At 36.1% G+C, this 14,733-nt stretch overlaps 2 protein-coding genes across 2 annotated transcripts; both read left to right on the top strand.

Moving 5' to 3' along the window:
• LOC107086572 (peroxisomal N(1)-acetyl-spermine/spermidine oxidase-like) lies at positions 1-6,742 on the top strand. Its single transcript, XM_015377615.1, has 10 exons — positions 1-1,408; positions 2,132-2,308; positions 2,412-2,542; positions 2,646-2,833; positions 3,817-3,998; positions 4,229-4,398; positions 4,543-4,628; positions 4,709-4,821; positions 5,800-5,951; positions 6,065-6,742. Exons 1-10 carry the CDS (start codon positions 1,255-1,257, stop codon positions 6,209-6,211), a joined length of 1,500 nt encoding a protein of 499 aa, XP_015233101.1. The 5' UTR covers positions 1-1,254; the 3' UTR covers positions 6,212-6,742.
• A 234-nt stretch (positions 6,743-6,976) lies between these two features.
• paox (polyamine oxidase (exo-N4-amino)) lies at positions 6,977-13,807 on the top strand. Its single transcript, XM_015377614.1, has 10 exons — positions 6,977-7,179; positions 9,398-9,574; positions 9,750-9,880; positions 9,982-10,169; positions 11,481-11,662; positions 11,834-12,003; positions 12,106-12,191; positions 12,283-12,395; positions 12,537-12,691; positions 13,058-13,807. Exons 1-10 carry the CDS (start codon positions 7,026-7,028, stop codon positions 13,208-13,210), a joined length of 1,509 nt encoding a protein of 502 aa, XP_015233100.1. The 5' UTR covers positions 6,977-7,025; the 3' UTR covers positions 13,211-13,807.
• The last annotated feature ends 926 nt before the right edge of the window (positions 13,808-14,733 follow it).

The following is a 14,733-nucleotide window of genomic DNA, read 5'->3' as shown; positions in this document are numbered from 1 at the left end:
AGAAATTTACTTGTTACATACTATGATGCGGATGCAGTCTGGAGGAGTACTGACAGTTGAGCCTCCTTTCATAACAAAACGCTGCCAATACACCATTAAACAGTAGCTGTAAGTTAGAAACACGTTCAGCGGTCGTCTGGAACATATCAGATACATTGATATGCGTTGGGGATAAGTTTTTGATAAGTTTTTGCCAGATTTTTCGTACATCAGGCATAGGCTGTCTAAATCATCAGAGGTTTGACAGGGGCTTAAATGGAGAAGCTACAGCATTCTGGGCAGGTAGTAAATGCTGCAGGTTGATCAAGTAAGAAAGTAGAGTTACTCTAATGTCAAAGCCGTATCTGGTCCGTGAATTGTTTATTCATTGCCCCGTGAATGATATTTAATTACCATTAGAACCGGCCCACAGGCCACGGCCGTTTGTGCCTGCTGCTATAGTGTTGTGTTGCATGCACCAACACTACATTCCCAGTCAAAAACAAGATTGTGTTTTTATTTTCTTTTATTTAAATTTTTTGGTAGTGCTTTGCATGTTTGGATTGTTTTGGTCTTTGCTTTTCCACCTTTAACAATCCAAGCTGGGCTGTCGGTGAAGTGCACTAACTGCACTATGCAACTGCTGCGTGCAGGTGTCAGCAGAGGCTGATTAAAGCCAAAATGAAAGGAGCCTGGATGGAGGGAGGGGCGGATACAGGTAAAGCCAGGACATATAACTTTGGGTTTGGTTCTGCTACAAGCTTTAAAATTAGACGGCCAGCTTCCCCCAGATATTTATTACTTAAAAAATAAGTAATAAATAAATAAAACTGAAGATTATAAAAGACAATAAATAAACAAGGTAATTATAACAAAGCCGAATAAATAAATCAGCGCTCCAACTGACTATATATTGCTCTAATGTGAGCCAAAAGAATTGACAAAGGCTCCTGATAGATGTCGAAACGTCTTCAAAAAACTGGACGAGAGTCCGGCTTTTAAGCCCGTTTATGTTTAACCTTACTATTAACATAGGCGTTTTATGGACATGAGTCATTTTTTACAACCCTTCAGCCTTTGGTCGGACATAACAGGTGCAGCTAAGGGTTGTTTTTCATCCATTCACCTCTAGAACTCTTTCCAAGAAAGCTAGATTCTATATCTTAATAGCTCATAAATCTGTAAACTTAAAGTGCCTGCTGCCTGTGAGAACAGACAGGCACAAAGTGTGGAGCTACATAGAAAACACTTTACAGAATTTTATCTGAAGTAGCTATGGCTACAAATGTGGATTCAAAAGTAGTGATAGTAGGCTGTGGGATAGCAGGGATTGCTGCGGCTCAAAGGCTCCTTAAATCTGGGTTCTCTAATGTCCGGATCCTGGAGGCGACTCAAAGAAGTGGGGGAAGAATTAAGACATGCAGACTGGGTAAGAAGCCAAGAAAAAAATTCATTGGAGACTGTTAAATAAAGCAGCAAAATATAGCCCATGTATTATGTATGTATGTATTATATGTATGTATATGTATGTATGTTTTATAATAGCCTTCTGTAGTCTTATTGATAAATATCTATTTCTAAAAAAGGAAAGTCCCTGAGTGCCTTTATAAAGATTATTTGTTATTATGAACTGCGATCCTACATTTTATTTGCTTCAATTTATATGATTTGAATTCACAAAAAATAATTAAAATGAACATCATTACTCTGTTACAGTTACTTAATTCAAAGATTAGTATTTATTTAATGGTCTGTGTCTAATTGTATCATTCAATTCCATATTGAAGCTTTTGAAATATTCTATTTTTGTGCAGAGATAGTCATGCTCTTCTGCACTGCCTTAATGAAGTGTAGACATGTTGCAAGGACGTTTTTACTGCATATGTTTGTTTTTTAATGCCCTGGATGTTTGCCATAACAAAAAAGGTGGAAATCAAGTGAAAAAAATCGCAAGAATTGTTAATCAAAGTTCAGTTTAAGATTTCAAAAATGGAGACACTCTTGTGCCAAAAGAATAAACTACCACTTGATGACTATGATTATGGCTTAAGGTTTTTGAGTAAATTATTGTTCTGTTTTTAAAAAACAAACCAATTCTGTAGGTTTAACAGTTTAAATATAATTCTTTCACATCTTTGCTTTATTAACACAGGTAATACCAGTATAGAAATCGGTGCAGCTTTTATCCACGGTCCATCTGAGGAGAACCCAGTATTTTGTTTGGCCCGTGACTATAACCTCCTGGACCCTAAATGCCTCACTCCAGAGAATCAGTCTGTAGATGTTGGTGAATATCCTCCTCTGGTTCCCAACTGGTTCACCAGCTCAGGTGAGAGAATCACCTGTGCCAATTGACATAAAAACTATAGGACTCTGCAGAAAAAAAAAAATATATATATATATATTATTTTGGTGAATTTCATGAATCTCAGGTCAGAAGGTGAATCCTGAAAGCATGAATCCCGCGCTGGAGCTGTTTCATGAGCTTCTTCAAAATACTCCGCAATCTAAGACTCACAAACCAAGATCCTGGCCAAGTGTGGGGGATTTCATTAAATCTGAGGTAATATTTTATACAGGGAAAAATAATATGTTTTTGTTGTCCAAAGCAGGAAAGAGTATTAAGGTGCTTAGATGTTTTAAGTTCTTTTTCATCCTTCATACAGGTACGAAGGCGAGCAGCTAAGAGGTGGAAAGATAAAGATAAGAGCACCAGGAAGCTGCTTCTTGGTGCCATCAGTACAATGTTAAAGGAGGAATGCTGTTCAAGTGCTACAAACTCTATGGAGGAGCTGGATCTAGTAGGATTTTCGATGTACCAAAGTATCAAGGGAGTAGACTGCACATTTCCTAGGTTTGTATCTCCGGTGAACGTTAGTTGGCTTGTAAGTACCAATGATGGCGGATAAAAAGCTATGCATCTTGATTGACAGTGACAAAACATCTGTGATATGCTTTACATTGAAGCCAGTTTAAGAAAAACCTGGCTCTGATTACTGGGAGGAACTAAAGATGCTTATTTTTGTTATTTTAATAGTGTGTTATATTCTACTGTCATTCCATACTGACAGTTTTAACTGACGTGTATTATATATATCTTTACAATAACTACCTATTGCACCTTCAAGGGAAGTAATTAAAGTTTAGCAAATGTTTAATGAGGAAACCTTCATTCCCAGTTTCTCACTATGTCTCATCTATAAAATGAAGCCAGGGGAGTGGTGGCTTAGTGCTTTGGGCATAGAGTTTGTAATCCTGCGGTTCTGAGTTCGAAAAGACCCCACACTGCTCACCGGGCCCCGCACAATGGCAGCCCACTGCTCCCCAATGGGATTGGTTAAATGCAAAGAGTTAATTTCATTGCTCTGTACTTGTGATTGTTTCTAATCTCTTTTTTTGTGAAACCAATTCCAAGTAAATGTTATCCAATAGCCCTTTATAAGATAAACATGTCAAATTGATATTAAGAATAGAGCAAAGGCAAGATTGCATAACACAATCCTATAGAAAAAACTGATTCAGTTACAAAATCACAATACAATAGTTAAATTAAAATCCATATTTTATTAGTTTGCAATTGTCTATCTAGAAGCTGAATAGTATAAAATTGAGTTCTCAGCAATCCCTCTTAGCATAGATAGCAGTCTTGTGCTCTGCCATGTTCACTCCTATTACATCTAATGATTTTAACTTTACACATTTCGTCACTTAGTTTCGTCAGTCAGTTAGTTCTATAGTTATTATCTGTACTCTACGAGCTGCCCATAGGTTCTATGTATAATTTTTCTCTGCCTGAGTTGTAGCCCGACTGATTATATCCATGCTATTGTCTTGCAGCGGCACAGAGGACTTAGTAAGCAACTTAATGTCAGAGCTCCCGGCTGACTTGGTGTCTTACAGTCGGCCTGTGCGCTGCATTCACTGGAGCAACAGAAAGAGCGGAGTGAATGCTGTGGTGGTAGAATGTGAGGATGGGGATAGAATCCCTGCTGACCATGTTATCGTGACTGTGTCTCTAGGTGGGCTTGTTTCCATACACAATACACATAATCACTATATCTATATAAATGGGAAAGGGGATTTTACAGTCAACCTCTTTTGTTTACATATTTAAGGCTTTGTGATCCGTTTTAACCAGATATACTTTTTTTTTTTTTTTTTTTTTTTTTTACAAATAATCAAAAAGCTTTTAACATCTAATCAAAGCTTCTAAAAACTATATATGTTTTGCTTCTTTTTTTTCATACAGGATACTTAAAGAAGCACCACTCTACTCTGTTCTCACCTCCTCTTCCCGCTCAGAAGCTTCGGTCGATTCATAAAATAGGATTTGGAACATGCGACAAAATCCATGTTGAGTTTGAATCCCCCTGGTGGGATGCTGACTGTGAGATCATCTATCTTCTGTGGGATGACGAGGTTTGTAAAACCACTCTGTTCAAACATCTAAATTGTATTATTTATAACAAAAATGTGTTTTACTTTTATTTCCCTTTTAAAATCTTGAATAATTCTATAGCATAAAATGGTTTTTCTTATGTTATTTTTAAATTTTGTTTTCAGGAAAATATTTCAGATCATGTGTTGGAAATAGGTGAAAAGTGGATCAGGAAGATCTCCTCGTTCACTGTGGTGAAACCCTCTCAAAGGTCAGCAACATTGCATGAAAAGCGACATTTAACAAGTCAGGACACAAACAGTTACATTACCAACCTTATGAACCCGACAGAGGCAGCCATGTTCTCTGTGGTTGGATTTCTGGACATGAGGCAGAGCATATGGAGACGCTTCCTGAGCAGGAAGTCAGGCGCTCTATCACCGAGCTGATACATACTTTCACAGGTGATCCTTACATCTTATCAGAGAAAAATAAGAGCCATTACTCTTTTATTTTCCTCATAGGACTTTAATAAAGAAAGTTAGTAAAAAAAAAAATCACCTAATAGAGTTTTACATTTATGGTTTTTGCAAGCAATTTAAAAAAGACTTTTTTCATAGGGCTGTGACCAATTGTCACATATTAACCCAATGTGATGTTCTCTGTAACGTTACAGTTTTGTGAAGTGCATGGAGCTTTTTACAGCGCAATACTGGAAATAAACCTATTAAAGGTGGTCATAGACTATAGAGTGGTGATGAAGTTCACCATCCAGTAGGGCAGCTCTAAACACATAACCAGAGCTTCAGTAGAGGGTTTTAGATAAAAGCCTTTTCATGCATTAAAATGACCAAGACTGAAACTAAATTAAGACTTAGAGTAAACTAAGTCTGGGGTATAACAGATATAAATGTATGCCCTTGAAATGAAAAGGAGTGGAGACATAGCTCAAAATAAATGCTAAAAGAATCATTTTGAGTTCTGCTGTGTTGGAACAGGAGGAATGAGTACAAATACAAATCCTAGTGATTACATTTTTATTGGTTTACTGATAAAGTGACCCTCTCTCTTTACAGTACATCCACTTGCACATTTGTGAATACAATAACAAACAACTTTAAGTCATGTCTGGCATTCTAGTATTTTCTTATCTATTACATCTAACTATTAGCCACACTTTTCAGATTGGTACATTGACAAATAAACATATTCATAGAAGGCTTGTTCTTTCATTGCTGCTCCACTTCATAATGATATCTTACTATAAGTTTGTATGTTTTAAGACATTTAAGTGTCTATTAACAAGTTCAAAGGGAAGAATTAATGTTAAATAGTTTGGCTCTATGGTTTCCAGATATAAATTAAACTTGTATTATCATAAAGTATGTATTTAATTGCTTATTATCAAACTGACTGTTTTTAGCATAATATTCTGTGTTTAGGAGACCATACCATCACACCAAAGAGAATCGTGTGCAGCCGGTGGTTCCATGATCCCTGGACGTTAGGATCCTACTGTCATCCAGCAAACGGCTGTTCAGCACAGGATTTTAAGAACATGATGGGACCCCTGCCTGTAACAGGAGAGCAACAGGTTCACAGATTTACCTTTCTAGATAATTAAAGCTCATATTTGCTTAAAAAGTATTCATGCAAAAAAGACTGAATAGTAAACTGTTATTTATGGACCTTGTGGTTATGCTTCAGGCCCTACAGGTATTGTTTGCTGGAGAGGCGACTCATCCCAGCTATTACTCCAGCCTCCATGGAGCACTCCTCTCTGGGTGGAGAGAAGCTGACAGACTCATCTCTCATTATTCTGTCACATGTCCCCATCCTTCACAAAAGATTTAAACCTCCATAGCATAAAATAATATTTTTTATCCTTTTAAATTAAGTGAAACATCAATATCATTGTTAAAAGAAGGAACTCTAATCTAGTTTTCAGAACACACCAAAGCCACACATTGTAATAAACTGAGGCTTTGATAAGTGGCTAGAAATCTGTAGCAGGTTACAAATTTTCAGTAGGTACACCAATAGGCAATTAATCTGACTGTTATTTGATGTAACTTGGTCAGTGGTTCGATTCAAATGTTGATGGGGAAACAATTTGTGAATGGGAATGTCCACAGGGAACATCTGTAAAAAGTTTCCTGTTGAGCAGACAAGGCTTACAGGAGCTGTAAGGACAAAAAAAAAAAAGCTTTAAAATATACAATGAATTAACTAATAGAGTACATCTGTATTAAAGCAGAATATCAAAATAAAATGTCTGTTGTAGTAGTGTTGTGTTTTTTTATTATTAATATTTTACTGGTACACTATTGTCGTTTGAGAGGTTTATTTCAGCAGAGCTATAAAATTAATGTTCTCTACAAAGAGATGATTAAATAATGTTTCTATATTAATCCGGTGTTTGTGTTGTTCTTTTTGTCAGTGTTGTGTGTGTGTGTGTATGTGCGGGGGGGGGGGTCATATTTACTGTAAAGATATTAAATTTTGGAAATATAACAGAAAGACAAAATAGGCACTTGTTGATTTGCTCAATAACTTTGGGAAATTTTGAGTTTAGAAAGGCTTTTATTTTGAAAGCCTGAACCAGAAAGCACTTCCGTCGGTCAGGAGGAAGTAGGAAGCTGAGACTTTTCAGAGGAAGTGTGCCGCTATGGCTGGGAATAGGAACGTAAATATTGTAATTGTAGGCTGTGGGATCGCAGGCATAGCGGCAGCTAACAGGCTTGTTAAATCTGGGTTCAATAATGTCCGGATACTGGAAGCGACCGGAAGGAGCGGGGGGCGCATTAAAACGGGCAGATTAGGTGAGTCTGATGGACACAATACATAACCAATCACGATCTAATTTAAAGACGATCATTTATTTCACTCGGTTCTTTAAGTTGAAATGGGAGAATTTAATGTCCTGAGACACATTAATTTTTTGAGGTATTGTAAATTTACCCTGAAATTGGCTGACAGACCACTCAGTTAAAGCCACAGGTTGCAGGTGGATGTTTTTAAAATTAAGATTTCGCAATATCCCTTTGCAGAATTAACCTCTATAATGAAACAAGAAGAACATTACACAACAACATTGCAAAAGTTATCAAAAACATGTCAAAATTTAAATATGACTTCCCTACGACTTTATATATATAGAAAAAGTTCACAGAAATCATATCACATAAATCAATAACACGCATTTTTTATTTATTTATTTTTTGGGAGCGCCTATACTTAGAATCACTTTTTTCATTAAACTATAAAATGTATATATAATGTATGTGGTGGTAGTTAAAAGATACTAGTGACAAGTAATGTAACCTGCCTCCCAGGGCCTGTAAATCCACTACTGTATGGGGGATGAGGTGCCTCCCCACTTAAACAGAGCAAAATGTTTTTTTGTTTAAAGAAAAAAAGTGGAATATACAGAAAATCACCTCACTGTGCCCACTTGGGTTATCCCAACTTGTGTTTTATTTCTTACCCACCTACAGTGTCTATGTATGAAACTGTGTGTATGATTCAGACTAAATAAAAAAATAACTGGAACTAGTTTGAGGAATGGATTATTTTTATTTATGAGCTTGGTCAATATTTTGATCTCATCTGACATGGCAGAAAATAGTTAAAACACTTTTTCTTTTTCTTTTTTTTCTTTTTTTTCTTTTTTTTTTTTTTTTTTTTTTTTTTTTTTTTTTTTTTTTACTTATGTCTACTTAAAGGTTCTTAGAGCAATTTTAGCTCCAGAAAACTCATGGAAAAAAACTTTTCTTTCATCACAGTGCATTCCTCCTGGCTTTCTGTACATACACATGTACAATTTACTGAATTTATTCAGAATGGCTGTAAAGTTTGTTTGGTGTGTTCTTTTTAAAGTCTTGTTTAAATGGAGATTTTTGGAGATAAATCCTAAAAGGGTTTGTGCATCCTGCTGTATTAGTCACATAAAGACGTGTGTGTATAAAGGCTTTTTGGATGTGACATGTCACTGATTCAAATCTGAAGGACACCAGGGCTAATTTCTACAAGTTGGTCTACATGAAATGGGCTCAGATCCACCTGTTTCCGTCTGTTTGTTTCTCATGATCTATGCTGTTTCTTCTGTAAAACATTATTCATAATTTCATAAGACATGACCTTTGCATTTACATTGCTGTTCTTGGTACTGAAGATAACTTAAAAGGTTGTCTTTACTCTAGAACAATAAAGCCTTATCTATAGCCTTGTTATTCGTTTGTAAAAGGGGGTCAGGAGTTTTATCCTAAACTCATTAACTGTAAAGCTGTAGTTTACCTACAAGTACTTCATATAACAGCTTTGCCAACATGGTAAAAAAAACTCAAGAAAACACGACCTGGGTAAAAGGTTTCTGGATTAACATCATAAAAATTGTATTTAAGTAATAAATAAGTAATACTTATACAAATAACTATTATGTGAGAGCTTTAAAGGAATTCTATGTCTTTATGAAAATCATCACATTTAAAAGTGAGAGAAATATAATGATAGAAGCCAGTAACAGCATGATGTTGACAGAAAAAAAAATATACATATAAGTCTTATCCAGCAAAATCTTGGAATCTGGTGTTCCTGATTCAAGCCAGCACTTTATTCTACGTTTAAGGGAGACCAGATACAATAATCCAGCCTGTTGTGGTCACACCGGATTACTCTAACTAATGTCTGTAACAACAGACATTGGAAGAAAACAGCATAATGCTGAAAGAACATTCAATCGGAGGGAGTCTGGTCTCTCCTCCAAAACAGTCGGCAACCCCTCTCACCCAGACACTGTGTAACCTAGTAAAAGTGGAATGGCTAAGTGAATACCTATTTGAAAATCAGCACTCATATTAGAATATTATGAAGGGATATATAGGAAATTGTTTTTTCCAATCACATGAATTCTCATATTTAATGGTTCGTAATCAAGACAGTTCTTAACAGTATAACTTTTTAATTTGAAATGTCACTAAAATTTCTGGGAAGAAAACAAGTCCAGTTTATATTTTCTTTTTTAAAACATGTCTTGTATAGGTGATAAAGTCATTGAGATTGGGGCAAACTGGATCCATGGACCCTCTGAGGGGAACCCAGTGTTTTGTTTAGCTCGCCAGTATGGGCTCCTAGACCCAGAGGCCCTGACCCCCGAGAACCAGGCCTTGGACACTGGAGGACATCTGCCCTGGGTTTCCAACATATTCAGCAGTTCAGGTAGTCAACAATCTGATTTGGTATGAAAGTTCGTAAGATTAAACAAACTGCACGTTGTCAAATATGTATTTTATTGTTGCTGTATCAAAATGAAAAATGAAAAATCTGCGACTATATGCTGGTGCGTTTGTGCACCAAGCATCAAACATTTAAGAAAGTTTTTGTGCTTATGCAGGTCGGAAGCTGAATGTCGAGGACATCTCTCCAGCTGCTGAGTTATTTACTGAGCTGCTTGGTGAAAGTTCAGAGTTTCAGAATCAAAAAGGCGAGCCCTATCCCTGTGTGGGAGATTTCATACGCTCAGAGGTTTGTTTCTTTTATTAACCTAAAAAGAAAAATAACTGTTCATTTGAGACGTTCTTGCTACTGCTGAGATGATTTGTTGTTTTGCTGCTGTCTGTATGGAGGTGAGACAACGAGCTGCAGAGAGATGGAAAGACTTGGACTCAGCCACCAGATCACTGCAGCTGTGTGCGATCAGTAGCATGTTGAAGAGAGAGTGCTGTATTAATGGGGCCCACAGCTTGGATGAGGTGGGTCTGGGGGCCTTTGGCCAATACAAGATCCTGCCTGGCTTGGACTGTACGTTCCCAGGGTGCGTTCATTTATTGATATGTTTATATTATATATATATCTCCAGCACTGATCCAGATTGAAGTCATTTAGGTCACAGAGCTCAGGGAGAGTGTTGGGAAAATATAGAGAATATGTGAGGAAAAATCTGATGCTTATGTTCAGAGCTACATTTAACAATATCTTAATATTATCTTGCCCTTTGTTTCATGTCTTATTTATAACCACAGTAACAACAAAGCCAATGATATCAAAGCCAGAATATCTGGTCACCATTATTTCTTATGTTAACTCTGCTTTAATGCCTGAATTTATTTGTATAACAATTCAGAAACATTAAATCAAAAACAATTAGACCCAGAAACAGTTATTTTCTTAATACAAGATGGCTCTAAACATCCCTGATGAAAATAAAAAAATAAAACCTCCAGCCAACTTCATGAGCTGCACACCATGCCACTTTCTATTCACTTATGTTCTTTTTTTTTACATTTTAAAGTCTCCTCTAAAGAAGCTTGCCTCTTTGTCTTTTTATGTAAGGGTTTTTTAACTTATGTCTGTATATTGTATATGCAGTTAGAGCCGGTGTTTTAGAAAAATGTCATTATGGTGAGATAATAACAATAAAAACTGATTTTGGAAAAGACCAGAAAACAAATACCAGTTTTGATTTTGCTATTGCTATTTAATAAAAAGAGGGGGAGTGATTCTCTAATCTAAATTTAATTCAGTAAAACATACTTTGTTAATTCTTAAGGGAAATTATATAAATAATAAATATAAAAATAAACAATCTTGCCATTAAAAATCATTTTATTCTTTCAGACAGTTTACCAAGTCTATATGAGCCAAGATTCATGTGGCGCTCATGAGCTGGATTTAGGTTTCAGTCTTACCTCTAGGTGGCGCCAAATTGCTGCTAGGCAAGGCAAGTTCATACAGTATTTATAGCCCATTTCAGCAGCAAAAGAAGTCAGTGCTGCACTTAGACAAAACATAAAAGACTAAAAGCACAAAGGAAAGTACATTAGAGGTGTACAATAAAGGAAAAAAAAAACAAACTTATGCAAAGTTTGCCTCTAAATTGGCTCAAAACTTGTATTAACTTTATTTAGTCAAATAAATTGCCTCAAAGTGAGGGTACAATTAAAATTAGGATTATTAAAACTTTTTGGAATCAATTTTTGTCCCTTATTTAGCAGGTGTGTTGATAACATTAACTTTTATCTTTATGTATTTTAATGGCCGATGAGCCAGAAACTTGTTGATTTGCAGTTTATCCATTCAGTTAATTTTTTTTTTCTTTTGCTCTTTTTTTTCCTTGTCTGTTAAGTGGTTATGAAGGTCTCATTACTAACCTGATGGCAGAGCTCCCTGATGGTTTAGTGAGCTATAACCGACCTGTGCGGTGCCTCCACTGGAGCAACACTGAGGAGAAACAAGACTCAGTAACGGTGGAGTGTGAGGATGGAGAAAGGATTGTGGCAGATCATGTTATTGTAACAGTGCCTTTAGGTATTTGCAATTAAAAATAAACCTTATGTATTTCTGTAAAGCAGTGTTGGCTTATAAACAACTATAATTTCTTTTGTAGTCCCACACAGATTCATTCTTCAATCCTAGCAGGACATAAAATGGCTTTAATCAGTTCTTCAGGGTTTCTGCTGAATACTACTGTTTTGTTAGGATACCTAAAGAGACACCATTCCAGCCTGTTCCAGCCTCCGCTCCCCCTTCACAAGCTGCACTCCATCCAGAGGCTGGGGTTTGGAACCAACAACAAAATATTTGTGGAGTTTGACGCGCCGTGGTGGGACGCTGACTGTGATGCCATTCAGCTGGTTTGGGAGGATGAGGTGAGACAATCGGCTGCACAACTTCTGCATCAGATAGTATTCAGAGGGATTTCTTCCCAGTAAAATCATCCTTGTTGTATTTTATTGTCTGTTTTGGATCAGGATGAACTGGTGGATCAGGTGCCTGATGTCCAAAGATCCTGGATAAAGAAGCTTTTTGGCTTCACAGTGGCAAAACCCATTGAGAGGTCTGCTTAGATGAATCTCTCACAAATCCTGATCAGTTTAGGTTAAATTTCACAGTTGGAATTACCTGTGTTTTCTTGTTCTGTTTTTCAGGTATGGGCACCTTGTCTGCGGCTGGATCGCAGGGCATGAGTCTGAGTATATGGAGACGCTGTCTGAGCAAGAGGTCACACTTGCTATCACACAGCTTATCCGCAGATTCACTGGTAAGTTTTATCATCTCTCTTTATTTTTGCAATCCTATTTTTCTTGTGTTTTTATGATAAACAACTCAGCCTCTTATCACTGTAAACAGTTTCAGTTGCCAATTTATTTCATGATGTTTTGGTTCTAATGTTTGCCATCAGGGAATCCCTCCATCACTCCACGGAGAGTCCTGCGCTCACGCTGGTTCCACGACCCCTGGACAAACGGATCCTACAGCCACCTGGCAACGGGCTGCTCAGAGCAGGACCTGGAGAACATGATGGAGCCTCTTCCACAGAAAGGATTGAAAGCTCGAGTATGTTAATGTATATGTGCATTAATGGTTCACTATCTGACATGTGGGATCCAATGTTCTGATATTCAGAATCCCTAAAAACTGGGAAAAAAATCCCTCCATCCTACTCAAAGGTTTTTGCAGGTTCACAAATAAAAGCTGCATCAATGTAGAAGCATGTCCTATAAATATATCACCATGATTTCAATTATATTCTGTACTTGTTGCTCTGCTTGTTAGCAGGTAAATATAAATTATTTGTACTCTACTTCTGATTTTTTTTTTTTTTGCATTTAATTTTTCTATAAAGTGTTTTTATGTTATTTCCTCATAAGTGTAATATTTAGAGTTTAATGGGGGGTTGTAACTTTTTTATCTTCTTTCAAGCCCCTGCAGGTGTTGTTCGCTGGGGAGGCAACACACCTCTGCTACTTTTCCACCGTCCATGGAGCGCTTCTCACTGGGTGGAGAGAAGCTGACCGACTCGTCTCCCACTACTCTTCCAGTCATCCCTCTGAGCGCCCCACATCCAAGCTTTAAAACAGCCATTAAAAAGATGAAGTAATATGAGCCTTACTGCTAAATGACATTAATTACAAAGAATGTTGTGGAGAATAACTTTAACAGTGAAAATTATTATTTTTTCAAATGACTCAATTCAGGTAACTAGAGATGAGGAAATGCTTGGCTGAACTAGTGGATCATGCAGTAATGCATACATTGCTGTGCTTGCAGCTTTTAAAATATTTTTAGTTCTTTTCTTTCTGTGACCGATTTCACAAAATTAAACCCATACAGACGGATTACACACAGACTGATGTTTTCAAGCCTTTGTTTCCGAGTTATTTGTAATTAATTTTTTTACTTACTGCTTATGAAGAAATTACATTTTGGAATTAGAATATTAGATTTGACCAATTAAAAAAACCATGTGTGATGCAGAAATTTGTGTGTAATACCTGCTTAAAGTTTAAAAAGTACTTTCAGCCTGACAAGCCTCATCAGAAGGCATTCTCCAAATAAACTGAGACTCACCTGAACACCAAATATGTAGTGCTGAAAATGAATCACTTTGTTTTTCTGTTTGTATTTTTACTGTTTATAATCTGACTGTAATTTACTGAATAAATCCTACGTTTGTCATTTTTACATCTTTTTTATTTGGACTATAGTATCGGCGAAGGGACACATTTTGTTCTGCAGTTGTCTATGAAAAACTTTTTTTTTACCTGCATTTCTAAAGATCCCAGAAAAAAAATTTGTTTTGGAAGCATATCAGTATAATTAATAGAATTAGTAATTTATAGTAATAATAATAATAATCTAGATTCAACATATATTTTGTAAAATGTTTTTTCATTCACTCTGCACTTCCATATAATTTAATGTTTTCCACAAAAAAGCTCAGACATTTCTAACAAAACTATTCGTTCATTTAAGTTTTTCATTCATACTGACAGTAACTTCTCATTCATAGGGTTCTCCGCTGCAGATCTTTTTGTCCATCCGAAGTAGGTACAGCACCCGAAAATTACAGCACTGCCTAATCATAACAGAATTACAAGTAGCTTTAAAAAATAAATGTATATATATATATATATATATATATATACTATATAGATCTATGTCATATAGATATAGATTTATATAGATATCTATAGACAGATATTTTTATGACATTGAAAGCTCAGTAAATAGTACCGATGCAATTTAGGGTGAAATATGTTCTATATTCATTGATGTATCGATGAAACTTCATAAAAATAAAAGAAATATTTCTCAGGTAACGGTTTTAAAGAAGTACGGTTGGGGTATTCCTAAGAATAATTTTGTTGTTGTGTTACTCAAGTAATTATAGTTACCACGCACTCACCTCTGCTAAACATGTTTTGTTTATTCTTTCTACTTTACAGTAGCTTTCTGAAATGCATACATCCGGCAATACCCATACAACGGCTTGTTAGACAAGAAAATTACTTCTTTTTTTTTTTATAAAAAAAATAAAAGAAAGGAAAATAACGTTAAGACACAGGGGGCCTTCTCTCTCAAGAGAAAATGCTCTT

The sequence above is a fragment of the Cyprinodon variegatus genome, unplaced genomic scaffold (assembly GCF_000732505.1).
Source record: "Cyprinodon variegatus isolate N-32 unplaced genomic scaffold, C_variegatus-1.0 Scaffold157, whole genome shotgun sequence".
In the NCBI taxonomy this organism is placed as follows: Eukaryota; Metazoa; Chordata; class Actinopteri; order Cyprinodontiformes; family Cyprinodontidae; genus Cyprinodon; species Cyprinodon variegatus.
The sequence above is the reverse complement of the archived record's forward strand: the minus strand, read 5'-3'. Positions and strand labels throughout refer to the sequence as shown.

Bases quoted from the DNA above. Each gene is read 5' to 3' on its own strand.
- paox (XM_015377614.1), top strand. From the start codon at position 7,026: ATGGCTGGGAATAGGAACGTAAATATTGTAATTGTAGGCTGTGGGATC. The intron at 7,180-9,397 runs GTGAGTCTGATG...TGTCTTGTATAG, and splicing joins CATTAAAACGGGCAGATTAG to GTGATAAAGTCATTGAGATT. The intron at 11,663-11,833 runs GTATTTGCAATT...CTGTTTTGTTAG, and splicing joins TATTGTAACAGTGCCTTTAG to GATACCTAAAGAGACACCAT.
- LOC107086572 (XM_015377615.1), top strand. From the start codon at position 1,255: ATGGCTACAAATGTGGATTCAAAAGTAGTGATAGTAGGCTGTGGGATA. The intron at 1,409-2,131 runs GTAAGAAGCCAA...TTATTAACACAG, and splicing joins AATTAAGACATGCAGACTGG to GTAATACCAGTATAGAAATC. The intron at 4,822-5,799 runs GTGATCCTTACA...TTCTGTGTTTAG, and splicing joins GCTGATACATACTTTCACAG to GAGACCATACCATCACACCA.